The sequence below is a fragment of the Sminthopsis crassicaudata genome, chromosome 2, assembly GCF_048593235.1.
Source record: "Sminthopsis crassicaudata isolate SCR6 chromosome 2, ASM4859323v1, whole genome shotgun sequence".
Classification (NCBI taxonomy): Eukaryota; Metazoa; Chordata; class Mammalia; order Dasyuromorphia; family Dasyuridae; genus Sminthopsis; species Sminthopsis crassicaudata.
This window is the reverse complement of record NC_133618.1, coordinates 149,586,754-149,613,675: the sequence shown is the minus strand read 5'-3', so window position 1 is coordinate 149,613,675 and position 26,922 is coordinate 149,586,754. Positions and strand designations below refer to the sequence as shown.

Below are 26,922 nucleotides of genomic sequence, written 5' to 3'. Positions count from 1 at the left end.
CAAGCCCTACCTATCCCAGTCCCTCAAGGTCTGTAACCTTTTCCTGTCCAACTGACCCGATGAGACTGGATTAGTGGCTTAATACATTCTAGAGAGATATAGGATAGATTGATAGAGAAGAGCAAAGGGAGAATAGGTTACCCATGCAAACCCAACCTCATGGGAAGACAGACTAGGCAGCCATCTTTATGGGGTATTAGGAAGATTTTATCTCCTCTCAGAGAAATATTTGCTTCACTGAATGCATTTAATGACTGAAAATCTTCCATTAAAGAGTCAATCATTTTGATTAAAACATTGCCCCATAGTAGACTGCAAATATTGTACCTCATCACAAAGGAATAACTTTAACAACACAGCTATTTGACAGATACCCTCTAATAACTAAGACCAGCCCAGTCAGTCTGTTTTACAATAAAGATCATGGGCAGAGCCTTACAGAGTTGAAGGACTGAGTGAAGAGAACAGGCTAAGGGGTGAAGAGCCCTAATGGAAGCTTTGGGGTAGCCAAACCTGGAAAGGTTTACATAATTTAATACAAAGTGAAATAAGCAGAATAAAGAGAACATTGTACACAGTATTAACAGCATTGCATGATGATCAACTGTGAAGATTTAACTTTTTTCAGCAATACAATCATCTAAGACAGCTCCAAAGAACTCATGATGAAAAATGCAATCCATATCCAGAGAATGGACTGATGGAGTCTGAATATAAATCAAAGATTACTTTTTTTTTTCTTCGCTTTTTTGGGTGGTTCTTTTCTTTTGTTCTATTTCTTCATTCACAACATGTGAAATATGTTTTAAATGATTGCACACACATAACCTTTATCAAATTGTTTATCATGTTAGGGAGGAGGGTTGTCAAAGGAAGGGAGACAATTTAGAACTAAAATATTTTCATTGATGTTAAACATCATCTTTACATGTAATCAGAAAAAAAAACAAAATACTAACAGCATGAAGGCACAGAATATAAGATGAGGAAGACGAAGGAAATCAAAGAAGAAGCAGGAAGGGCTTAAAGTCAAACTTTATCTACTTCATCATTTTACTTAGTACCAGCCTTGCATATATGGAAAAAAATTGTATAGATACCATGAAAGCTCTGAAAGTTAATTGCTTGGATGGGGAGTTAGGAAATGAGTTCTAATCTTGGTTCTGAGCTTACTAGTTAAGTAACATTGACCAAATTCCTTAAACTCTCTACACTTCAGTTTCTTCAACTATTAATAAAAAAAAGAAGAATCTGAATGAAATATTCTTTAATATTCCCCAGAGATCTGATATTCTATGGTTCTAGACATTCTATTAATAAGATGCCTTCTTTGAAGATTAATTGGATAGTGATTAAAAGAGGGACAAGGATAGGCTGAATCTGCAATTTACTGAAGTAATTGTATGTCCCTATAAATGACTACTTCTACCAAGGCAGGTCTGTACCTTTTCTGCAAATTAGTCTTCAAAACTTGCCTAAAGTACATTGTCTAAAGGTGATATGACTTGTCTAGGGTCACAGAGCCTGTAATTCAAAGAATTTGGAACTTGATCCCAGATCTTCCTGACTATGAGATCAGCAGCTTATCTGCTATGCTGTTGGAGAAATTTCGCTTCTAAAGAGACTTTTAATTTCAATTCAGTTCAACAAACATTTAACCTAAGAACCTAATATGTGCTAAATATTGTGCCAGACATCAGGGATGTAATATGTCTTTTATTCAAAAGGGCTTGTAATGTAATTAAAAAGATAAATATCTATACATATATAATTGTAAGATAAGAATATGATAAATGCAAGGAAAAGGTCCAGGCAAAGTGGTATAAATGATTTCAAGAATCAGACACCACACAGCTGTTGGGAAATGGAAGTAAGGAAGGAGGAGAAACCTTACTAAGAAGAGAAAATTTAGAAACCTAAGAGGAATTTAGTAGCTGGTGATTCAAGAGAAAAGCAGGAGTTCATTTCTGGTGTGGTCATTTGTTAAAAGAAGAAAGGGATGAAGGTTGGGAGGTTAAGGGAAGGGTATAAAGGGAAGATAGGAGCCACTGTTGTGCGGGATGTGATAAGTGTACAAAGGGAAAGAAATCAAAGGATTCTGGCTCAATTAAGGAAACATAGTACAAATTTATAGCAACTCAAATATGAACTGTTTGGGGGCTTCCTCTGGTAGTGTTTTGACTTTTCAGGAAAAGGGTTACAGAAGGTCAAAGGTAGGAGTTATTGTGGATTGTTAGTTTAGCAGACCTGATTGTCTTCCCCCTCTGAATTATTTCACTTGACCTAATCAGCCCTCAATGATTCAACTATCATTTCATATTTACTTATCTAGACCTAGCCTCTCTGCTATCCTGGTCCAGTTTCACATCTCACATCTCAAACTGGATAATCTAAATATTTTTTTTGGTGAGGCAGTTGGGATTAAGGGATTTACTCAGGGCTCCACAGATAGGAAGTGTTAAGCATCTAATGCCAATTTTGTACTTGGGCCCTCCTGATTCCAGGGCCAATCGTCAACTCACTAAGCCATCAAGCTGTCCCAATCTGTAAATATCTTAAACACATCTCCAAAATGGAACTCATTATCTTTTCCCCAAACCCTTCCCTCTCTCTAATTTCTCTCTTATTGTTAAGGGTACTCCCATCTTTTCAGGCTCCCAGGTTTCCAACTTAAGAATTCTCTTTGATTTTTTACTTTCTGCCCCTACCCATCCCAAATCCAATCTGTTGCCAAAGTCTGTCAATTTTCCCTTCATAAAATCGCTCTTCTGCTACTAGCCATCCCCTCCATCATCTTATGCCTATGGTCTATCTGCCATTGCATACTCCACTCAAGCGGCCAAAGTGTTCCTTCTAAACAGCAGGTCTGAGCACATCACCTAGCCCGCTAAAGAAATTCCAGGGACTCCTTATCACCTCCAGGACCAAATAGAAAACAGAATCTTCTATTTGGTATTTATAGTGTCTCTGTGTGTACATGTGAACAGTCACACACATACACCCATGCATATACATGTATATCTTATTTCTATATTTCCATTTTAATACTGTCTTCCCCATTAGACTGAAAGCAAATAGTATTTTTTTTTCTTTTCTTTGTATCCTCCATTGTATGCCATTGACTGTCAGATTAGCCACATTGCCACAGAACAGGCATTTAATAAATGTTTATTGGCTGAGAGATTAAATCAAAAGATCTGGAGATTCAACCATAAAGGAGAGGGAGTTATTAAAATGCCTTACCATAAAACTAGTTGTGATTCTGTCACTTACTCCCTGGGTAACCTTGAACAAGACATTTCATCTTTGCAACCCTCAGTTTCCAAATCTCTAAAATCAGGAGTGTGAAGGTAACCTCTAAGATCGCTTCTAGCTTTAAAATTACCAAGCCATAAGATGATTTTGTAGAAAGGCATGAAAAGGAAGACTTAGATAACAGGAAGAAATTTAGAGACTAAAGGTCACCGGAAGGCAAAGAATGATTATGGAAAAAGGGAAGGACTGGGAGAAGTAAAAGGGCAGGAGATTGTGGTCAAAGAAGGGAATTTCAGAGTGATTTCCAGGTGATTGATACAGTCAAGCTTGAATAATTTCTTGGATACCCTGTACTTAAGGCTGCTTCTTTGCCTCCCATGACATCTGGAAAAGGGAACAGAAGAGAAAAAAAAAGCCAGTGACAGCTATTCCTTTGCTTAGAGTAGGGGGTGGGAGTTGGGGGGGGGGGACACAGAAAGGCATCTTTGTTTATTTTCACAGAACTCAGAGAGCCAGAGCGGTGTACTCCAGCTGCCTTCCAAGAGATCAAACCAGCACAAAATAAAAGTCGCTAGATATTTGCCAACCACATTCAAAATTAAAATCCTATATACTCTAATGCTGTTACTTGTCTTCCACTTCCTTTATATTTTAAAGAGACAGCTCCTTTCCCAACAGCCACATATCCATTCAATAAATGGTTCTGCATTGCCTATGAATTTCAAACTTAGCTCATAATCTAAATCAGTACACTAAAGTCCATGACCCCATCACTTTTCACTATGCTGTCTGGCTTCATTCAAGACAAAAGCGTGAGCATATTCAAGACCACTTCTCAGAGTGACTGATCTTAAAACTGCTTAATTCACCGAGTCTCTGTTTTCAGAGGTGGGCATGCAAGCGATGTCCCCAGTCAGGGATGATGGCCAAACTGCTCAGGCAACCTTCATGAGACAGATTAAGAGCTGTTTTCAATTTGCTCCCTCCCCCAGTGGTCTCTCCTCAAAGCCCAGACTTCCAATGAGACATCTGGACCATCAGGAATAGTGCAATCAAGAGCTGAATGGAGAGAAGATGAAGGAAGCAGGGAGCAGGAATGGGAGAGATCAAAAAAAGGACTATCAAATTGGGTGCTGATGATGAGGTCAAGATAGCAATATCTAGTTCGAAATAAACATGTGACAAATTTTCAATGGCCATCACCTTTGGCAAAAGGCAGGTTTATTTAGGGTAATAGGTTACAGACAAAATTAGGAGATAAAATAGGCACCAGGAGTGGCAAATATGAAAGGAAGTTGGGGAGCATATAGTTACCAAGGAAAAAGACAAGTTCCCTAGGAGAACTCATGGAAATATTCTGTGAGGTGGGAGTAAGCCATTGATTGGCAGCTTAGACTGACCAGAGTCAACTGGAGTAAAGGAAACGATGTCATTAAAGGGAAAGCACTAAGAGGAGGGAAAGAGAGTACTTCTTAGTGGGCTTAGTCCTGAAGAGAATTTAACAAAGATCATCATAAGCAGATCTTTTATAGGAGAAATATAGCCTAAAGGATTTTTGGGGTGCAAAAGCAGGAACTCAAGAGGGAGAGTCAGAGAGTAAAAAGGAAGATACACCTGGCAGACTGGGTTCCAGACATATCTAAAGCTATCCCAATCAAAGTAGACTGGGAAGTCTAACATCCTTTTTGTATGCAATTATGGCTGATAGAGTTTGCATTGTGACTTTAACGAAGCTAATTAGATTGGAGACAGGATGGATGTATTAATGATAGATTCTGACTTCACATTATTCTATACTAACAGGATTTGGCCTTCTTCCTAAAAGGGGAAGAGTAAGTCACATGACTGAGACATCCAAAGAGGACCTTACCAAACTTTTGCAAAAGGTTTGCAAAAAGGTACAGCTCTTCCCCATATCCCATAATGACCAAGAGGATGACTTAGAATAATCTTCAGTAAGAGAAAAGCATAAGTTGATAATGACAATTTACATTTATACAGGATTTTAAAGTTCACAAAACTTTATATGAAGAATGCATCTTTTCTCTTATGCCCTTCACAACAACATTGTAAGGTAGGTGTCACAGTGTGCATGTTGTATGTGTGTGAATATATATGTATTGTGGGTATACACATACACACATACACACACAAAAAAAATACACATGTTACAGATCGTAATACACGTAGGAAATGCTCAAAAAATTTAAGTGACTTGGCCATGATCCCAGCAAAGCTGATGTCAAAGAGAGAATTTGAACTCAAGTCCTTCATGACTCAAGAACCAGAGTTCCTGGCATTAAAGCACTCTGCCCCTAGTTCTCTTGTCTCTATGATCACCAGTCTGCTGTCATATTTCAAAGTTTTCTTTTCCTACAAGGCAAGGGGTAAGAATGGTTGGTACATACCCAGAGAACTAAATCTCATCCAGCAGTCATTTATTAAGCACTTACTGCATGTTAGGCATTGTGCAAGAAACTAGAACTATAAAGACAAAAGGAAAAGCAGTCCCTGCTCTCGAGGAGTTTATATTCTCTTCTCAATTTTGTTTACACTGAAATACTATGAGATTTAGGTTTCCATGCTAAAAGGGTTAGCTAATCTGCTTTTCTTTGGTTCTGAGAGAGGCTGATATAAATCAGCTGCTTGAGAAAAACATACAGATAGGCATAGGCACTGATGCAAGAAGTGGAACCTCATAAATGCCAATTCAATTTTGACAAAACCAAACTAAAATTTGCCATGTCTATTCCTTTTATGAAAAAGTCTATTCTTAGATTTGGGAGCTAAGAGGTGGCTATCTCATTTTGTTTTAATAAGTACTCACCCAAAAATTATGATATCAATATTCCATATCATCCCAAAGCAATTGGTTTAACAGAATTTCTCCAATATCACATCAGAAGTTAACCTGAAGGATAAAATGCTCAACTCTTAGTCTATTAATTATTATTTTCTGTTGTTGTCATTTTTGCTCCAAAGTACTTACTTTAAGCATTTCTGCTTCTCAAAGTAGTTTCTCTAAATTTTTGAGTACCTATCTTTAAACCTTGTGGAAAAAAAAAAGAAAAAACACCCACACACCAGGAAATCTTTCCCCACTGTGTGGGTGGAGGAGGCCCTGAGAGTTTTATCTGTAAAGGGCAATTCTGGGGATACCAAATTTTCACCCACAGTATGGATTCCACACAGAAAAACCCTCAAACCAAGCAGTGGAAAATGCAAATACAAGAAAAAAAATCTATTCTATGAAAATGACTTCACAAAAATCAATAAAAAACATAATAAACAACAATGAATTATCCACAAATTCTTATAAAAGCATAGCTGTTAATAGCAGATTCCTCAGCATGAGATATTTCTATCACCTCCATCTGCTCAACCTCCCACAACATTCCTTTTGGCTTTCATTGGATCAGAGATTAGATGGCTAGACTTTAAAGTGAAATCATCATATCAGGTCAAGCACATATTTCCCTAGAACGAACCATCTTTAAGAAGCAAAAGGCTTACTTCCTTTATTGGTAAAATGGCAGTTGACAGAAAGGCAATGTAATCTAGTAGAATGAGCATTAGATTTCAAGTCCAAGGGCCAGGATTCAAATCCTAGATCTATCGTCTTGGTCTTTATGTAATGTTGGGGCAAGATACTTATTCTTTCTGGGCCCCAATTTCTCATTTGCAAAATAAAGGTGTTGGACTGTATGACCTCTAATGTCTTTTCATTCCTAAGCCTTTGATCTTCAAACACACAGAGAATAATTGATATTAATAACTTATATTTATTTATCATGTTATTATTTATAAATCCTGTTTCAGAAAGCATCTCACTTGATTTTCAAAACCACCCTGTTTTATAGTCCTTTTGCCTCTGTTTGAGTGACTCTGATCTCAGACAAAGCAAAAGCAAAAGACACTATACTAAAAGGCACAGATAATAAAACAATATCAATACTAAATTCCTAGGCACTAGATGGCACAACATCAAAAATTCTAAATGTCTGGAAAAAATGAATTAAAATATAAAAAATATATTTTTTTCTTCAGGAGTACATAGCATCATTATAAAAACTGACCATGTATTAAAATATAAACCTCACAAATTTAGAAAAACAAAAATATTAAATATATCTTTTTAATAAATATATGTACACATACATATATATGTTCTTATATAGGAATAAAAATTACATTCAATAAAGGGTTATGAAAGAATGAATTAAAAAATTAGAAACCAAAAAATCTAATTCTAAAGAATGAATGGATCAAAAAACAAGTGATAGAAACAATCAATAATTTCATTAAGACTATGAGACAACATAACAAAATTTGCAAGAGACAAAACAGTGCTTGGGAGAACATTTAGATCTCTAAATAAATACAGAAATAAAAGAGAATGAGCAAATTAATGAATTGGGCATGCAACTAAAAAGACTAGGGGAAAAAAAGAACAAATTTTAAAGTTTCAATCAAATACCAAAATGGAAAAACTGAAAATCAAAAGAGATTAGTAAAATTGAAAGTAGAAAAAGAATTGAACTAATAAACAAAACTTAAAAATAATAAAATAGTTAAACCATTAGTTAATTTGATTTTAAAAAACAAAGAAAATCCAATTGCAAGTATCAAAAATGAAAAATAATTATTAGTAGTCACTTTGCCTGATTATATATGTCAATAAAACTGACAATCTAAGTGAACGAGATGATTATTTTCAAATATATGAGTAGCCTGGATTAATGAAAGAAGAAATAGCATACTTGCATAGGTCTTAGAAAAAGAAATTGAACATGTCATAAGCGAACATCTAAGAAATAAGCCCCAGGACTAAATGAATTTGCAAATGAATTCTACTAAACATTTAAGAAACAATTAATCCCAATTCTTTTAAAAACTATTTGGAAAAATATTGTACAGAAGGAATTTATACAAAAGGAATTCTATGAAATTCTCTTTTATGACATAAATGAATTTGATATCTAAACTAGGAAGTGTAAAAGCACAGAAAAAAATTATAGGTTAATTTCCCTAATGATTTTGGTGAAAAAGTTACAGATGAAATACAGACAAGGAAATTACAATATATCACAATGTATGAACAGACAATTCTCAGATGAAGAAATTGAAACTATTTCTCGCTATATGAATAGAAGTTCTAAGTCATTATTAATCAGAGAAATGCAAATCAAGACAACCACTATACACCTGTCAGATTGGCCAGAATTAAGAGGGAAAGATAATGCACAATGTTGGAGGGGATGTGGGGAAATCAGGGACACTGATACATTGTTGGTGGAATTGTGAATACATCCAGCCATTCTGGAGAGCAATCTGGAACTATGCTCAAAAAGTTATCAAACTGTGCATTCCCTTTGACCCAATAGTGTTACTACTGGGCTTATATCCCAAAGAGATTTTAAAGAAGGGAAAGGGACCTGTATGTGCAAGAATGTTTGTGGCAGCCCTCTTTGTGGTGGCTAGAAACTGGAAACAGAGTGGATGCCCATCAGTTGGATAATGGCTGAATAAATTGTGGTGCATGAATATTATGGAATATTAATTGTTCTGTAAGAAATGACCAACAGGATGATTTCAGAAAGGCTTAGAGAGACTTACATGAACGGATGCTGAGTGAAATGAGCAGGACCAGGAGATCATTATACACTTCAACAACAATACTGTATGAGGATCAATTCTGATGGACGTGGCTCTCTCCAACAATGAGAGGAACCAAATCAGTTCCAATAGAGCAGTAATGAACTGAACCAGCTACACTCAGCAAAAGAACTCTGGGAGATGACTATGAAACACTACATAGAATTCCCAATCCCTCTCTTTTTGTCCACCCGCATTTTTTATTTCCTTCACAGGCTAATTGTACACTATTTCAAAGTCCGATTCTTTTTGAACAGCAAAATAACTGTTTGGACATGTATACATATATTGTATTTAATTTATACTTTAACATATTTAACATGTATTGGTCAACCTGCCATCTGAGGCAGGGGGTGGGGAGAAGGAGAGAAAAAAATTGGAACAAAAGGTTTGGCAATTGTCAGTGCTATAAAATTACCCATGCATATATCTTGTAAATAAAAAGCTGTAGTAAAAAAAAAATAAAACAATATATCACAACGATCCTACACTATGACCAAGTGAGATATCAGAAATGCCGTGTTGGTCCAATATTAGGAAAACTATAAACAAAATTGCCATGTCTATCACAAAAATACCCACAATAATAATGATAATCTCAATTTTGTGGTTGTTCAGTTCTTTCATTCATGTCTGACTCTTTATTTGGGATTTTTCTTTTTTTGGGGCAAAGATACTAGAGTGGTTTGGCATTTTCTCCTGAAGTTCATTTTATACATGAATAAACTGAGGCAAACAGGATACAGGGTCACACAACTAGTGTCTATATTCGCACTCTGGAAAATTAGTTTTATTGACTCTACATTCTGTGCTCTATCTGCTATGCCACCTAACTACATGATCATATCAATGAATATATCAATAGATGCAGAAAAAGCTTTTGCAAAACTATTCCTATTCTTATTCAAAACACCAGAAAGCCTAGAGATAAATGGAGTTTTCTTAAAATGATAAGTAACATCAATCTACTGGGGAAGGAGGAGCAATTAGGTGGCACAGCACCATAATGACCATAGTAGTAAATGATCATCATTATCTAGGTCTAAGCTTTTAGTCAAGCACTCACTATTTGACAAAAATTGCTGGGAAAACTGAAAAGCACTTTGGCAGAAACTAGGTAGAGACTCTTTGTATACCAAAATAAGGTCAAAATGGGTAAATTATTCAGACATAAAGGGTGATATCATAAACATTTTAGGGAAGCATAGAAAAATGTACTTGTCAGAACTACGGATAAGAGGAAAAAATATGAACAAACAAGAAATACAAAAGATCACAGAAGTAAAATGGGTAATTCTGATTACATGAAATTTTTTTTCACAAATACAATAAAGCCAAAATTAGTAGAAAAGTAGGAAACTGGGGGTGGGAGAGAATATACAGCAAGTTTCTCTGAGAAAAGTCTCATTTCTCAAATATATAAGGAATTGAGTCAAATTTGTAAAAATAAGAGCCATTCTCCAATAGATAAGTGATTAAAGAATATAAATAGGCAGTTTTCAGAAGAAGAAATCAAAGCTGTCAATAGTCAAATTTTTAAATGCTCTAAATTACTGCTAACTAAAAATGCAAATTTAAAAAATTCTGAGGAAAGATAATGATAAATATTGGAGGGGATGTGAGAAAACTGTGACACTAATGCTTTGTTGGTAGAGTTGTGAAATGATCCAACCATTCTGGAGAGCAATCTGTAATTATGGCCAAAGGGCTATAAAATTGTGCATACTCTTTGACCCAGCAGTGCCACTACTGGGTCTGTGTCCCAAAGAAATCATAAAGGAGGGGAAAGAATCCACAAGTGCAAAAATGTTTGTAGCAGCTCTTTATGTTCACCTCTTTTTTCTGTTTTTTTTCTCTTCCATGGTTTTTCCCTTTTGTTCTGATTTTTTCTTCTCCTAATATGATTCATAGAGCAATGTGTATTAAAATAAATTAAATAAATAACAATTATGAGGTACCACTTTATACCCATCAGATTAGCTAACATGACAAAAAAGGAAAATGGTAAATGCTGGAAAGGATCTGGAAAAACAGGAACACTAATATACAATTGGTGAAGTTGCAACTTCCAGAGAGTAATTTGGAATGATCCCCAAAGGGCTATCAAGCTATATATGCCCTTTGATCCAATATCACTACCAGGTCTATACTCCAAAGAGATCAAAGTAAAGGGGAAAGAACCTATATGTACAAAAATATTTATACTAACACTCTTTTTGTGGTAGTAATTAGAAAATGGATGAACTACTTGTGGTATATAATTGTAATGGAGTACCATTATTCTGTAAGATATGATGAGCATGATGGTTTCAGAAAAACCTAAGAAAACTTATATGAACTGATTTGACGAAAGTTAAACAGAATTAGGAGAACACTGTACATATAACAGCTGTATTGCAACAATGATCAACTGTGGAAAACTTAGTTATTTTGATCAAGACAATAATCTCAAAAAATTCCAATTCATCATGGGTCCCATAATGATAAATACTATCTACCTCCACACTGATGAATTCTGAGTATAGACTGGAAACATATTTTTTTACTTTTTTATTTTTCTTGCTTTTTCTTGTTTTTGTAATATGGCTAGAAAGGAAATATATTTTGTATGACTTCACAGATATAATTTATATTATATTGATTGCCTTTTTGAGGAGTGAGAGAGAAGATTGAAAGATAAATTCAAAATTAAAAAAATTAATGGTAAAAGTAAATAATTTTTAAAAAGGAAATGGAGGGGAGGTACACTTGATTCACTGACTTAGAATGGAAAGCGAATTCAACAAACATTTATTAAGAGTGTTATTTGCACAAAGTACTAGAAATGAGTGGTAATATGTCTGTAGTTCTTTCATATCTAGGAAGAAAATTAGTGACATCCTCAAAAATGCCTTTGTCCACATTACTGCACTGGGGACCACATGCTTTGGAGCTAACCTGGTCTCTTATCTGTGTTCTCATGGTAGCTTTACATAGGAATCCAGGAGAACAGTGGAAAATAAGTATAACCCAGATTTTTTTTACACTGAGCTTTTCCTCTTATCTTGACCATTCTTCCTCAAAAAGCTTACCTCCCCGCTTTTCCCCAATCACTGCTAATGATCTAATCATCTTCCATTGCCCAGGCTCTTAATTTTGGTACTACCTTTGATTTACATCTCATTTGGCCACTATAAACAAACTCGTTCCCAATCTTTTTCCTAACTAGAGTTTTACACCATAAACAAACTAAAGTTTATTCCATAGCACTTCTTGGAATTAACTTTGTGTTAGGAATTATATGGATAATGTAGCATAAGAATTTAGAATCAGTGGATTGAATCTGTTCAAAGGATGCTGGCTAAATGCAAAGAACTATCCCAAGTGCCTTGGTGGTATCCTACTGTCTGTAGGGTAAAATACAAACTCTTCACCATAAGATTTAAAACTTCACATTCTGACTCCATCCTGTTTCATACTACCCCTCACCACACTCACATCTAATATTTTAGCCAAAATAGACTGTGAACTATTCCCTAAACTTAGAATTCCATCTCCCACTTCCATGCTTTTGCTCTGGCTTTCCCATGTGTCTAGAAAGCATATCTTTATCACTTTCTCCTCTGACAAACTCTACTTTTCTTTAAAGAGCAGTTCAGGTGCCATCACTAACAGGAAGTCTTTTGTAATCCCTCTAGATGTTAGTGCTTCCTCCCTCTTCAAATATTATTATATGTACTTATGTATGCAAATGTTACATTGCCCAAATAAAACGCAAGCTCCCTGAAAGTAAAAATGTTTTTTAAATTTTATCTTTGTCCATCTACAACACTTAACAACATACAGTGCACGCAGTAGATATTTAACAGATGCTTATTGGATTAAATTGAACTGAAGGAAAACAAACATAAGACCCAATTTCTGCCCTCAAAGAGTTTATAATCCAATATGGGAAAATATGATATTTCACAAATAATAAGAACAGCTCTGAAAATCTTGGGCACTCTCATCAATGCAAGGACCAAGCAAGATTTCAGTAGATTGATAAGGAACACCTCTTGAACAATGGATTCAAGATGCAGAATGAGACATGCATATGGTCATTTGTTTTGATATTTGTTAAAATAGCTCTGTTTTTCTTTTCCTTTTCAATGCAGGGGCATGATGGGACAGCAAAGAGAATAGAAATGAGGTATTCAAAAAGTTCAAAGAAAAATGGGGAAGGGAGAGAAGAGGCAAGCATTTATTAAACCCTTACTAAGGTGCCAGGAACAGTTCCAAATGCCTTAAAATATCGCCTCATTTCATCCTCTATTAACATCCCTATTTTACAGTTGAAGAAAATGTTGAGACAGACGGAATGGATCTCTTTAAGATCACACAGCTAGTAAGTATCTGAAGCTGGCTTTGAACTCGGTGTTCTAGCCCATTGTACCCATATAACATTTGGTAATGTGAGAAGCAATAAGGAAGTCTATGGGCTTGGGGAGGAAGAGCAAAGGGGGAGGCTGTTCTTTGAAGATCTGAAATTCCTAAAAACCAACTTCTAATAGTATGCTCAGAATAAAGTTGGTTTTTGGTGTCTACCCTCCCACTCAATCTTATAACACATATCTGCTAACCCAGCTTCAGAGGTCAGGCTGCACAAGAGAAGACAGGAATTAAAAATGAAACTCTTTACCTTCTGATCAGAAGTTTCTTCTTAGTCTTTTCTCTTACCTTCCTCAATCAACCTCTAACAAAAAGAACTTAAACATTATCTAAATTGGTTTAAGGAAAGAACTCTCCCTTTATGGATAAAGGATATGTAAACATTACAGATAATCTGAAAACATGCAATACTAAGTCACTAGTTGGGGAACAGAACTGAGGCTGAAAGGTGGGAATGATTTCTTCCCATTAATACATTTGAGTGTCCCAAAAGTCTTCATGTGCTAATAGCACTAAGACTTTTAGAACAATCTGCATAGGTAGAGGGCCCAGGAAAAAATGCAGAAAGCTATGAGTATCAATTTGTATAGACATCAAAAAAGTTTTTTTTCTTGTGGGGTTTTTTGAGTGGTTTTGGATGGAGTCTGAACCTATTATTTGATTAGTTTAGGGAACTCCCAGTGAGAAAGTTTTTTTAATGTCCAACTATTCTATAACTTATGGGGACACTGCCTGGGCATTTCCCGGGGACACTGAAAAGTTAAATCACACCCAGAATCAAATAGGTAGTATGTGTTAGAGATAGCACTTGAACCCAAGTCTTTCTGACTCCAAGGCCTGCTCGCTATCCATATACTGCCTCTCTTTATATCTCTGAATAAAGAGAACAAGTGACTTGTCTAGTTCATATCTGTAATAAGTAGCAGATAAACTAAGGATTCAAATCCAGATCCTCCAACCAAAAGTCTAATGGTTTGTGTTTTTTTTTATTGTACCCTAGCACCAAATCAATCAATAGTACCTATAATCACTTTGTTAACAGATCCATTTTGTCAAATACCTACATAATAATACCAATAAAATATTTATACCATTATCAAATGCAAATACTATAAATTGGCACTGCTACCTCTTAAAAGAAGAAGAAAACATTTACCTGTGGCTATAGCGAATGGCTATTGTCAGACCAAGCTGTAATTAAAGAGAGAGAAAAAAACAAGTTAAATGTTGTCAAGGATGTTTTAAACTCAAAATAAATGAATGTTATATAGTCAATTTATTTGAGGAAAAAAAATTATTCCTGACAAAATACACAACTCTCAGTTCTTTTTAGATGAGATATTTTGCATGTTGCTTCTCTGATATAAATTCAACATTCATAGGAAATCCTGGAGATTGAAAAGCTGCTGAAGAAGCCTAAAGGGTACAGTGAAGGTCTCCCTCATAAGAGCTTCCAAAATAAAAGATATTTAAGTTTTAAACAAATACACAGAAAAAGCCAAAAGGCCCCATGACCACAGTACTTAAATGTTTCCAAGATTCATTCCCAGACTGTTCCACATTACAAGTCACTGGCCCAGTAAAGGAAGGGGTCATGATGATCTGAAGCTGATAGAGCATAAAAGCTTACAAATGCCTTTAGGTCTAGTTCTTTCCCTCCTTCTTTCTCCCTCCAGCATTCCCCCTTAAAGTGAAAGGGAGACTGAGAAACAGCCCACACAGCAAAGTAGAGACCTGGCAATTATCTGATTGGTTTGATGAATGGAGACAGCTAACTCAGGGTCAAGAAATGCACTCTGGGGTCATCCAGTCAGGCTGTCAATGTTGATCAAGTTAACTGGCTAATTATCAGATCTTCACTCCCCTTTGACTCTCCTGCTAGAACATCCTAAGCATTTATGCATAAGAAACAAAGGAACTTGGGTGAGAAGTTGTCTCTGAGGCAGATAGAAGTTTGAAAAAGAAAAAAGGATCAAAGTGTTTGAACATGTAGGACGAACAGGTCTATGAATTCCTGAGTCTTGCAGTGAGATACTCTTTTTTTTATGTAGAGTATCCGTAGGATGAGTAATTTTATAATTTGAAATTGTGTTCCATTTGGCACTGGCATGGTATAGAGGCTGACTTAACCACCAAATTATAGTAAATCTTTCAATTTATGAATGAGTTTTCCCCTAGAAGGATTGTTGATGACCCTCCAAGGCAATGCTACTCTATTTAACTCAGAAGGAAACTAAACTGCATTGCTAAGAATGCTACAGAAGAGTTCTTCCCACATCCAAGGGGAATTTGCCACTTACTAGCTATAAAATGCTAGACAAGTTATTTAACACGGGATCAGGAATTTGAAGCTGAAAAACTTAGAGCTACAAGGAGTCTTATCATTTACTTCAAATTTCTCATTTTATACATGGGGAAGTTAGGGCTCAGATAGGTTAGATTACTTGTGTGTGAGGTGGGATTTGAACCCCAAGTCTAGCACTGTGTCTGCCATGCCATGCTGTCTCTTATAATAAAGTCAGTGGGTTTGCAAGTTCAACTTCCAGCTCTACTACTTACTACCTGCATAATCATGGACAAGTAAATTCACCTATCTGATCCTGAGTTCCTTCATCTGTAAAATGAAGGGGTTGAACTAAATTAATACCTCTTCCAAAGCCAAATATATGCTACTATGATCCTCCTCCTCTATAAAATGGGGCAGGGAGAAAAGTTGGACTAAATAATAAGATACTTTTCAATTCTAAATCAATGATCTTAAATTTTAGATTTTGACCCATCCTTAGGGGCATAATACAATGAATTTATTTCCTTGTTACAAAATAAATAGAAGACTGGCCTTGGAAGTCCCAAACTCCGATCCCAATGCTAACATATATTAACTGCATTAGCCAGGGAATCATTTAGCTTTTGACTTCTCAGAAGGCTCTCTAAGAATGTACACTGCAGAAAAACTACCATTCTACATCAATAGGATTTTTATCCATGAAGTTACTGTATCTATCAATTTCAAGGGCTATATCCTATCTCCCAAATAGCTTATACCTTTATGTTTCAATAATTGTTTTCTGTACTGGTTTCTAGAATACATTTTGCAACAAAAAATCTCTGTCATGTTCAAAGCCTACATATCCCTTGTCTATTTATCAGTGGCTGAACTCAACAAATTTAGCCAGTCACAGGCAGTGTGACCCCACTCTCCAGGGCTACCATTAAACAGCTGCTTACAATCTCCACCCTAGAACCCAAGCAAGTCCTTGGATGAGTCAGTCTGTCAACAAACCTTTATTAAGTGCTATTATTAAGGCTGTGCTAAGTGGAAGAGAGACGAAGAAACAACCCACATGGCAGAGAGTGAAGTAGAAACTTGACAATTATCTGATTGGTTTGATGAATGAAGATAGCCCATAGGAGGCCAAGAAATACACTCTGGGGTAGAAAAAAAAAGCAAAAACAGGATCCCTGTCCATCAGATGCTCACTTTCTAATGGGAGAGACAACATGCAAATAGCTATATAGGTATGATATATTCAGGATAAGTGGGAAATAATCTCAAAGGGGAGGCACCAGCAGTAGGGGGAACAGGTACACTGAATTCACTTTGGCAAACAGCAGGGCAACAAGGCAGCAAATGGATAGAGTGCTGGTCCTAGACTTAGAAGACCCTGAATTTAAATCTAGCCTCAGACACTTACTAGCTGTGTGACCCTGGGCAAATCTGTTTGCCTCAGTTTCCTCATCTATAAAATGAGATGTAGAAGGAAATGGCATACACTCCAGTATCTTTGCCAAGAAAACTCAAAAGGGATCATGAAGAATTGCACATGATGGAAATGACTCAACAACAACATATTATTGGTCAGGCAGCTTCAAGGAAATATCTTCTAGAATTTCCTTTTATCTTGCAGAAAAAAACTTTTTGTGATGATCTCATCACTCCCAGTGGAACGCACTGTACTGGAGGTCTTCTCGCCTCCTGACTCCCAGATTCTTTCTCCTCCCATTTGGAGATTACAGAGTTCATGAATGAGCTATTTAGATAAGCAGTAATCTGACCAGAGTCTTCATCAGCATCCAAATTGGTATCACTCAGTAGTGGGGAGGGGGTGCTAAGTGTGAAGGGCACGATTCCCCCAGAGAAAAGCATGGTGCTTATGCCATCCTTTGCTTCTCCCCTAAACTAGGGTTTACTGCACCTCTCCCCTCTCAGGCCATTACCCTTCCTATTTTCCTTTTATTGTGCTGTCATAAAAACCAAACTTCTGTAAAGATTGTGAATTCAGGGCAGCTAGATGGGTCAGTGGATAGAGCGCCATCCCTGGAGTCAGGAGAACCTGAGTTCAAATACAGCCTCAGATGCCTTACAATTACTAGTTGTATGATTCTAGGGAAGAACCCTAATTCTTTGTTTTTTAAAAAAAAAAAGTTGTGAAATCCTGGGGTTCCACATGCATATTCATTTCTCTTATAATAAATTTGGTTTTCATATAAGTCTTGTGATGTTGTGTCACCTGTTAACATAGGACAGAGAAGGTATACAACTCCCTTCCCATTCTAGCCCCAGGACATAACTCTCTCTAGAACACACATTGGCTCACTTGCACAAAATCTGCAGGGCTCTATAGTCATATATAGACACACACACACACACACACACACACACACACACACACACACAGAGAGAAAGAAACAGAAACAAGAGAGAGAGACACAGAGACAGAAAGAGACCCCAGTTCTCTTGAACATATTCTGTTCCACTCAAAAACATTGACTCCTAATTGATAAAATCTAATTTGGTGCTGAATCTTGTCATTTTTTTTTTATGCGGGAATTGGCTTGCTCAGGGTCACATAGCCAGTCAGTGTTAAGTAGCAGAGGCCACATTTGAATTCCAGGGCTGGTGCTCTATCCACTGCACCATCTAGATCCCCTAATGTTGTCATTTCTAATGACACCTATGTCCCCATTTGTTCACCCACAGGGCTACCAGCCTAGTTCAACCTTTGTCCCCTCATGCCTGAACTACTGAAGCAGCCTTCTAATCAGCTTCCCTGCCTCTGATCTCTTCCCCATCCTAATCTTTCTTGAATCTGATTGGTTGTGATTTTCCTAAAGTGAAGGTCTGACCTTCCTCTTACCATTCTCAAATTCCAGCAGCTCCCTATTACCTCCAGGCTCCAATGCAAAGTCCTCTGCATGTCACTTAAGATACTTCTATCTTTCCAGTCTTTTTACATTTCATTCGCCTCAACATACTCCATAACCCAGCTACATAATCCTCCATCTCCTAATTCCATGCCTTTTAGGTAGCTGTCCTATGCTTAGACTGCTTAGTCTTCCTTCTTTGCTTTTTAATTTACCTGGCTTCCTTCCAGACTCACCTTTCTGATAATAATATGTCTGCTCTATGCAGCAGGGCTGCTAGGTGGTACCATATTGCATAGAGCACTGAGCCTGCAGTCTGAAAGAGTTCAAATCTGACCTCAGACCAAGTACAAGCTGTGTGACTCTGGGCAAGTCACCTAACCCTGTTCACCTCAGTTTCCCTATCTGTAAAAGATCTGGAGAAGGAAATGACAAACCACTCCAGTATCTTTGTCAAGAAAAACCTCCAAAAAGTCACAAAATGCAGCCAGTTAATCAATAGACATCCAGTATGTACTATGTACCAGGCATTGTGCTAAGGCCAAGGGATCCAAAGGCAGTAAGTTCCTACCTCAAGGAGCTCACATACTAATAGGGATTTTAGTTATTATCTTCCCCTTTAGAATATGAGCTATTATTTAGAATAAAGACTAAAGGCAAAAGCCTTTGTTTATAACTCCAGTGTTTAGAACAGTGTCAGGAGCATAGTGCTTATTAAATGATTGTTGACTGACTGACTAGTCTTCCTGCCTCCAGTTTCACCTTTTCAGACTGATACCCAACTCTGAAGGAGGGATTCTACTCCAGTATTCTCTACCTTGAGATGCTTCAGTGCTTCCCTGTTTCCTCCAGAATAAAATATGAATTTTGTTTTCATTTAAAGCTCTTCATAATCTAGTTCTAATCTATTTTTCTAGATTTAGTTCAAATCATTCTCCCATCAACATAAACATGCCCTTTTTATTGTTGTTTTGACATTTTCAGTCCTGTCCAATTCTTCATGACCCCTTTGGGGATTTTCTTGGCACAAATACTGGAGCAGTTTGCCATTTCCTTTCTCCAACTTATTTGACAGAATAGGAAACTCAGGCAAAGAGTTAAGTGACCTGCACAGGATCACACAGCTAGAAAATCTCTGAGGACAAATTTGAACTCAAGTCCTCCTGACTCCATGAGAGGCATTCTATCCACTATGCCATCTAGTTGCCACACATCCCCTAAGTTCCACAAAAGAAAAATGGCCCATTTGCTATTCTCCCTACATGACAATCTATCTCTCCCCTTTATAGCTTTGAATAGGCAATATCTCATGCCTAGATTGTTCCCTTTCCTCATCAATGTATCTTGGAAATCCTCTTCTTCCAGGCCCAAGTGCTCCTTTTACACTGACCAACTCTCCCTTCCAAGAAGTAAATATGCTCTTTCCCCATCTGATTATTATTACATATAAAGAAGCACTCACTTTCCCCCTCCTCCCCTCTTTCCCTCTCTTTCCTTCCCTCTTCTTCTCCCTCTCCCTTTCCTTCTCCCTCTCTTTTTCTCTCTCCCTTCTGTTCCTCTCCTTCAATCCCTCCCTCTCTCTCTTTGTCTCTTCTGTCCCTCCTCCCCTTTCTCTCTCTTAGTCTCACTCTCTTGCTTCACATTCTCTTTCTCTTGTTCTCTCTCTTTATATTATATATAAATGCATATATATACACATATACACATTTATCTGCATATATAATATTGTCTTTGCATATATTTAATATTTATTGTATATTTCATATGTATATGTTTTTCCCCTCCCTCACAGAGGAATATAATCTTCTTTGGATGAGGATTGTTTGTTTTTGCCTTTGTATCTCCAGCAACCAGCACAGTGACTGGCACATTATAGATGCTCAGAACATGTTTGTTGAATTGAAGTGACTCACTCTACTGAATCTCAGTGTTAAATTTCCTATCAACAATCCACACAATAAATTTCCTTTCCTCACACCCTGAGGCTAGTTTCTCCCATAATACCTAACACAAACATGGACGCTTTTTCCCCCTTTTATAGAGAAAAGGGATTTCTTTTTCTTTTAAACATTCACTTTTTAAATTTTGAGTTCCAAATTTCTCTCCCTCTGGCCCTTCCCCCATCCATTAAAAAGGAAAGCAATATGGTACCCATGATCCATGGCAACTCATGCAAATGTCCTGACAGTTCTTAGACAGACTCACACGATTGTAGACACCCCTGTTTGATTTTCCCTTCTGTACATCTCTCTCCTCTTACAGTCGACTCTAAAGCCCTGAAGAAAGTTGCAGTGTACCCTTTACAATCTGTGAGTCCTAAATCATGCCAAAATGAGATCGTTTTGAAAATTCCTGCTTCACCAAAGACAAAGACATTTGTAAACCATGTATAGTCACTGAAAGCCTATTTCCCATTAGTTCCATTAGTCATTGATTTAAAGATTTCAATTTATAAACAGCATCATTGCCTGATAAGGATACATTGAAGGACTGAAGCAATCCTCTTACTGCCGAAAACCTGGAGTCTTCTTAGATAAACTTGGGATTACTTTGTATTTACATTCACTGTGATGTTCTCCAGTGGCATCTCTTGACGGATGCAAATTTGGCATTTAGAATTCAAAATGAGAGGTGGTATGATTACAAGTCTCTCTTCTTTCCCTCCCCAAATTATTATAGGCAATGACCTTGCCTACAATGTGATTGCCTGCTTGCATGTTATAGATGTTAAGCAAAGATACAATTCCTAATACTGTTATCAATATTATTCATTAATTTATGCACAATACTGTCAGAGAATTCTAGTTAACACGGCCAGGAGGCAAAGGAAATATAGGCTCTACAATATTTGTGAGCACCTTCAATTATAAAAATATCCTTTCAGTGTGAGGAATGTAACACCAATTTGGGGCTCACCCCTGACAAGTCAAACCTAAAAGCATTTAGAAAGACCAGAATTTAAGAACACTTCAAAAAACCAAGCTGCAACATAGTGCGTTTCTTTTTTATCCATAAGGCAAAAAAATAATAATAATAATAAAAATGGATTTTCTAGGATTAGGGAGGCACCCCCACCGTGTAGGGGGACAGTGAAAAAAGAAGTCTGGAAAGTTGGGAGGAATCCTAGAGAAGAATGAAGAAGTGAACATGACTAGCTTGAGGGACCTTCTTTAAAGTGGAGCTACCAAGAAGAAAAGACTTATCAGAGCAAGGACTTCAGGGATGAAGGGACCTTCTAATTTGAAAAGGCTACAGTGAGAGAGTGGTCTTTCAAGAAAGAAGCCTGTTGGATCCAGGTGTCCAAGGCTCCAGAATAAGGAAGGATGTGGAATATAACAAGGATAAGGAGCACAGATTCTACAGGAAACCGTGAGGTTCTGAGACAGAGTGCCATTCAACCCTGCTGCTCACTTCCAAACCAAAAAAATTGTCATGGAAATCAACATCACCTGTTATCTGGTGACCTCTATTATTTATATGACTTGAAACAAAGCCGTAGAATTAAATCACATCCAGATGATCAATGGCAAGATGTCTCAGGTTAGTACTATAGTAAAGGTGCAAACTAGGTATGGTATAGCTGTCAATAACTGGCAGAGATACCTTCTGCAAAATTTTCTCACAAAGAAATAAAGTCAGTTATGTGGCTTCATAAACCTCTCTCCCGGCACAGGAGAAAAAATAATTCAGATGTTAATTAAGATGAGATCAAAATCATTCCCATGCCAGTTTTTATATCTTTAGTAGGTATAAACATATGAGATATACATTAACTAGGTGAAAACATATCAATAGATCAATCAATCACAGGCTTCAGCCCAAGCTTTGAGCTAGGAAGGGAGAGACATTGCAATAAGAGTCATGCACAGAGAGCTTAAGAAAATTTCACTGAGACTCAAGTCATCTATAAAATGATCACAGGAATTGAGAAAGGAGTCATTAAAGAGGTTCAAACAAGTGTTGTTTTTCAGTACATTTCTGAGAAGGAAACATTTGGATGAGGAGGAGTAGGAGAAACCTTAGCTTCAAACTTGACTACATTTTGGACTTCCCATCTGCTTATCTGTGTTCTACCTAGATCAGATGATGGGAATATCTGCTTTAGGAGCCAAGGATAGACTAAATACTGATTTATGGCTCCACAAAGGAGCCCAGAAAAGAAGCTGTATCATCCCCCAAAGGGAAACTTTTTGAGCACCCCACAAATGGGAGAAAAAGTTTCTTGGATCTCTGAGTAACTTCTATTTTACATATGCTCTCTAAGCGTGATCCCACTTTCCCCAGGGATCTGTATGTATTTGTTGGAAAGTGTGTCATAGACTTTCAGGGGGGTGTTTTGTACCAACTGTTCTTAGTCTATCATCTTAATAAAAATCTCTTTGTAAAAGCTATTGAGATTTCATGATTAAATTGATTTCCCATCAATAATCTTGGAGGGGGGAACACACTGATGGAGGCTCAAGCCAATTGCATTAGAGAATTACCCTCTGACTCTTAAGGGACAGAGCCCTAGAACTCTGAAGAAATGAAAGCCAAGCTGCAGAGACCTGATTTGTCAGGAGGAGAGGGAGTTGGAATAAAAATTCTTCAATTTTTTTTAGATTGATAAAAGAGATTTATTATGGGGTTTTGAAGTAGAGTCTAGTTAGTAAAGTTGAAGGTAGGGATAAAAGGGCACCGGAACCAGGGTTCCAGTGGGCAGAGATCCTGGGCATGCCAGGTGTAAGGCTGCCATGTTTGGGACCTCTGCCAAGATTCTTAAATTTTATAGAGGTTACAAACTCATGGCAGAGTGGCAACACAGAACTCAAGGTATGCTGTAGGAAGTTTCTATGCTTTTCCTGTGTTCAGCCTCAGGGCTGTTTCTCTTTCCATCATCTTGGCAACTATAATTCTTCCCTGATTTGAGCCTTTCCAGGACAAAAGGGCAAAGACTCATATGGTGGAAATGTCATTGGAGAAAATGTTAGAGAAGACAGCCAAGGGCAAGGATAGGGAGGGAAATGGGCCCTTTAGTGTTCACAAACAAAAACCAAAAGAGTTTAGTCCAATCAAAGTTTCTTCAAACTACACATGGCTTTCTTACTTTCTCTTTAACTTTGTCTTCCCTACCTGTCTCTTCTATTATTTGTCTCCAATCAATCCACACCATGTGGAAACAGAAGCCATACTGGAAATGTCTTCAGTAATAGAAACTGCTGAAAAAATATCATCCAGAGGTTCTTGGCTTGCATCCTTCTCAACATACATACCCCTCCTTAGGCAACAATCATCCAGATGATACTGGAAACTGTTCTGTAGGAAGAGTAGCATCTTCACAGTGAAAACTTCATTGGTCATTTAGGACAGAATATGTTCATACTGCTAAGAACTGGTATTCAAAGCATATGAGATTTTAGAACTGTCTGACTACAGGAAATTGATAACAGATTTTCAAGGATACTCTCCAAGGCACTGGCAGAGTTTATAAAACAGAGCCAATGTCATTCATTCCATCTGGATCCAACCATTGGACCAATTCACTTGGAAACCAGAACCATCTCCTTGCTGTAAGGCAGGGTTTCTTAAACTGGAGTCCACAAACTTGTATTTTTTTGAAGTATTTTGATAAGAATTTGAATATAATATTATCCTTTATAACCTTATACATTTTATTTTCTTCATTTAACATCATTCTGAGAAGGGGTCCAGAGCTTTACCAGACTGCCAAAAGGATACATTAAAGATTAAAAATACTTGCATAGTAAAGCAAGATCATCTGGTCAAGCAAAGGTATTCTTGAGCTAATTGTAATTTGTGCTTCTTTCTCAAAGAGAACCAAGATATCAGTGAAGTGATGTCATGAAAGCAAATAAGTTAGATTTAAATGAGGGAGGGCTGGGAAAAATCACCAACTAATTGCTAAATTCTACTAGAACTTAATGTTAAGATGAGTCTTTAGATAGATAGATGGATAGACAGACAGACATATACATATATACAAATCAGCATAATAAAGTATAAAACTATAAATTAATATAATTTAGTAAGACAAAGGTCTTCCTAATTCAATTAAATTCAACAGTCATTTTATTGAGTGTTTATTATGTTCCAAGTACCATACTAGGCTGATACTCTTATCAACCACAAAGGGTTTTCCATTCTACTGGAGGGATACAGCAAAAGCACAAATTAGCATAATATAAAGTAATCTGGAAGAAAAGAAAACAACAAGAACTGAAACAACTGATGAGGCTTCAAGGAAGAAGGAACACCTGAGCTGAGCCTTGAATAAAGTATGAATGCTGAAAAGTAGAGATAAGGAGAGAGTAGAATCTGAGAATCTGTGAAAAGAAATATAGAATCCAGAGAACAGCTACTTCTCTTCTTTGGCTGGAACACAAAGAACATGAAAGGGGGTCATTTGAAACCAATATGGAAAAGTAAGTTAGAACCATATTGTTGAGGGCTTTAAATGCCAAGTTATATTGCATTATAGCCTGGAGGCAATGGGAATAAATAATCACTCACAGAACATCATCATTAGTCAAGCAAGCACCTTCAGTTCAGATTTTCTATTGCCCTGGGAATTTCTCTATTCTTCCTAGAGACCCTGCATTCTATAATAAAAATTGCAAAAACAACAACAGCTGACATATATTTTTTATGGTTTGCAAACCACTTCATGAGTTATCTCATTTGGTTTTCAAAACCATCCTGTGGAGTAGGTGCTATTATTATCCCCATTTTACAGATGAGAAAATTGAGAGAAATAAAGATCAAGTGACTTCCCAGGATCACACAGCTAGTATTTGAGATCAAATTTGAACTTGGCTTTAGATTAGATCTTGACTCCAGACCTAGTTCTTTATCCACTGTGCCTCTAGGCACTGTCTCTAGGGCAAAACTTGACAGTATCAGACCTCTGGAGTAAAACCATGATTTATTTCTCTTGGAGTTCTTTGGTTATTCAGGGCCCGTTAAGCACTTTCAGTTGCATCCCAATTTAATTTCCTTGGCCACTGCTCATGCATCTTATCAAAATCCTGCTCACCCCTTGCCTGTTTACTCAAACTAAATAGACATTCTCTTGCAGAATCATTAGAGCACCCAATCATCATTTATTAAGAAACATCGTTTATATAGGAAAATTAACTTGAATTGTGATCTCAGATTGGCAGCAATCTGATCTGGTGGCAGCAAGGGAAGACAAATTCTTAGAAATTGGACCCCTCTGAGTCAAATATCTTTGAATCAGGGTCTGTCATTCAAAAATCATATGGAAATAGTCCTGTTGACATATTATTAATCACCATTTGTGTCCAATATCATAACACAATGACCAATGAATAGAATTTTCCAATGCTGAGATTGAAAGATATAAAATAGAGAGGTTAAGGCTGCCATAGATTTCCTCATATTACAATAGCTTCTTGTGAATTTTATGAAACTCATGAATTACTCTCTGTATGAGACTGTGTGGATAGTAATGGATAGAGGTTAGCCTTGGAGTCAGGAAGACCTGCCTTCAACCCATGCTTCTGATACAAACAAGCTGTATGACCAGGGGCAAATCATTAAACCTAAACGTGTCCCAGGTAACTTTCTGATAGATGGCTTCTTAATTTTTTCCATGAGATGGACCCATTTTCTGAATGATATTTTAAATGTATAAAAATACATGAGATTACAAAGGAAATGAATTATACTGAAATTAAGATGAAACTTTCCCCCCTTCCATGTTTCTGGACCCACTGAACTCTATTCCCAGGTCCCTTGGGAATTGAGAGTTGGCTCCCTCAGTTAATAACCCTGCTCTGATATTATCAGTTACAGACCAATGCCTGAGCCACACTGGGAGTCCCCTATATTGATAAGATCACAGATCTGAATAAAAATCTTCAAAGAGAATCTCTGAAGCATGATGCATTAACACATGACTTCAGAATGCTCAGCCATTAATTCAACAGCAGTGAAATAAAGGAGTCTGTCATCAGGAAGAAGGTCTGGCTCTACAAAAGGAGTCATATACACATAGTCACAGAATGTAAAAATTTCTCCTTGACATGCGAAGCATGCAATCTACTCACCTGCAGAGATAAGCCCAGATCGTGAGTGCTTGAGCTTATAATGTCTTTCAGACTAAACCAAACATAACAAGAAAGTGCCCCAAAGCCATTAAAAACTTAAACCTAGGAGATAGAACTGGAGATGGCTTTGTGAAAGAAATAAAGCAGACGCCAGAGGCTGCAGCTGAGTAAGCCACAGGCAGAAGCAGTTGCAAAGTTCTCTGCCCCGTCTAACTTTACATGTCCTGATGCTAATAAGTTCTGGATCACTGTTGGGCTAATTACAAGGTAATTTTACCAACTGAATATTATGATAAGCTTTGAGTACTGTTTAATTGGTGGTTTTTCCACCGTTGAAATATCAGCTCTTCCTAGGAGAAAAAAAAAAACTAGCAAGAGAAGGGAGAAA

The 26,922-nt window shown here is 37.0% G+C and overlaps 1 protein-coding gene across 4 annotated transcripts in view; it reads right to left on the bottom strand.

Moving 5' to 3' along the window:
* ACOXL (acyl-CoA oxidase like) overlaps positions 1-26,922 on the bottom strand; it is a 508,474-nt gene that overhangs the window by 344,485 nt on the left and 137,067 nt on the right. For all 4 annotated transcript variants that reach the window (XR_012486063.1, XM_074287671.1, XM_074287673.1 and 1 more), the window contains exon 10: positions 14,477-14,511. Coding sequence is in view for 3 of the 4 variants with exons in the window: in XM_074287671.1 (XP_074143772.1) it covers positions 14,477-14,511 (35 nt within the window). In the remaining variant the exon portion in view is untranslated. The remainder of the gene's footprint in view (positions 1-14,476; positions 14,512-26,922) is intronic.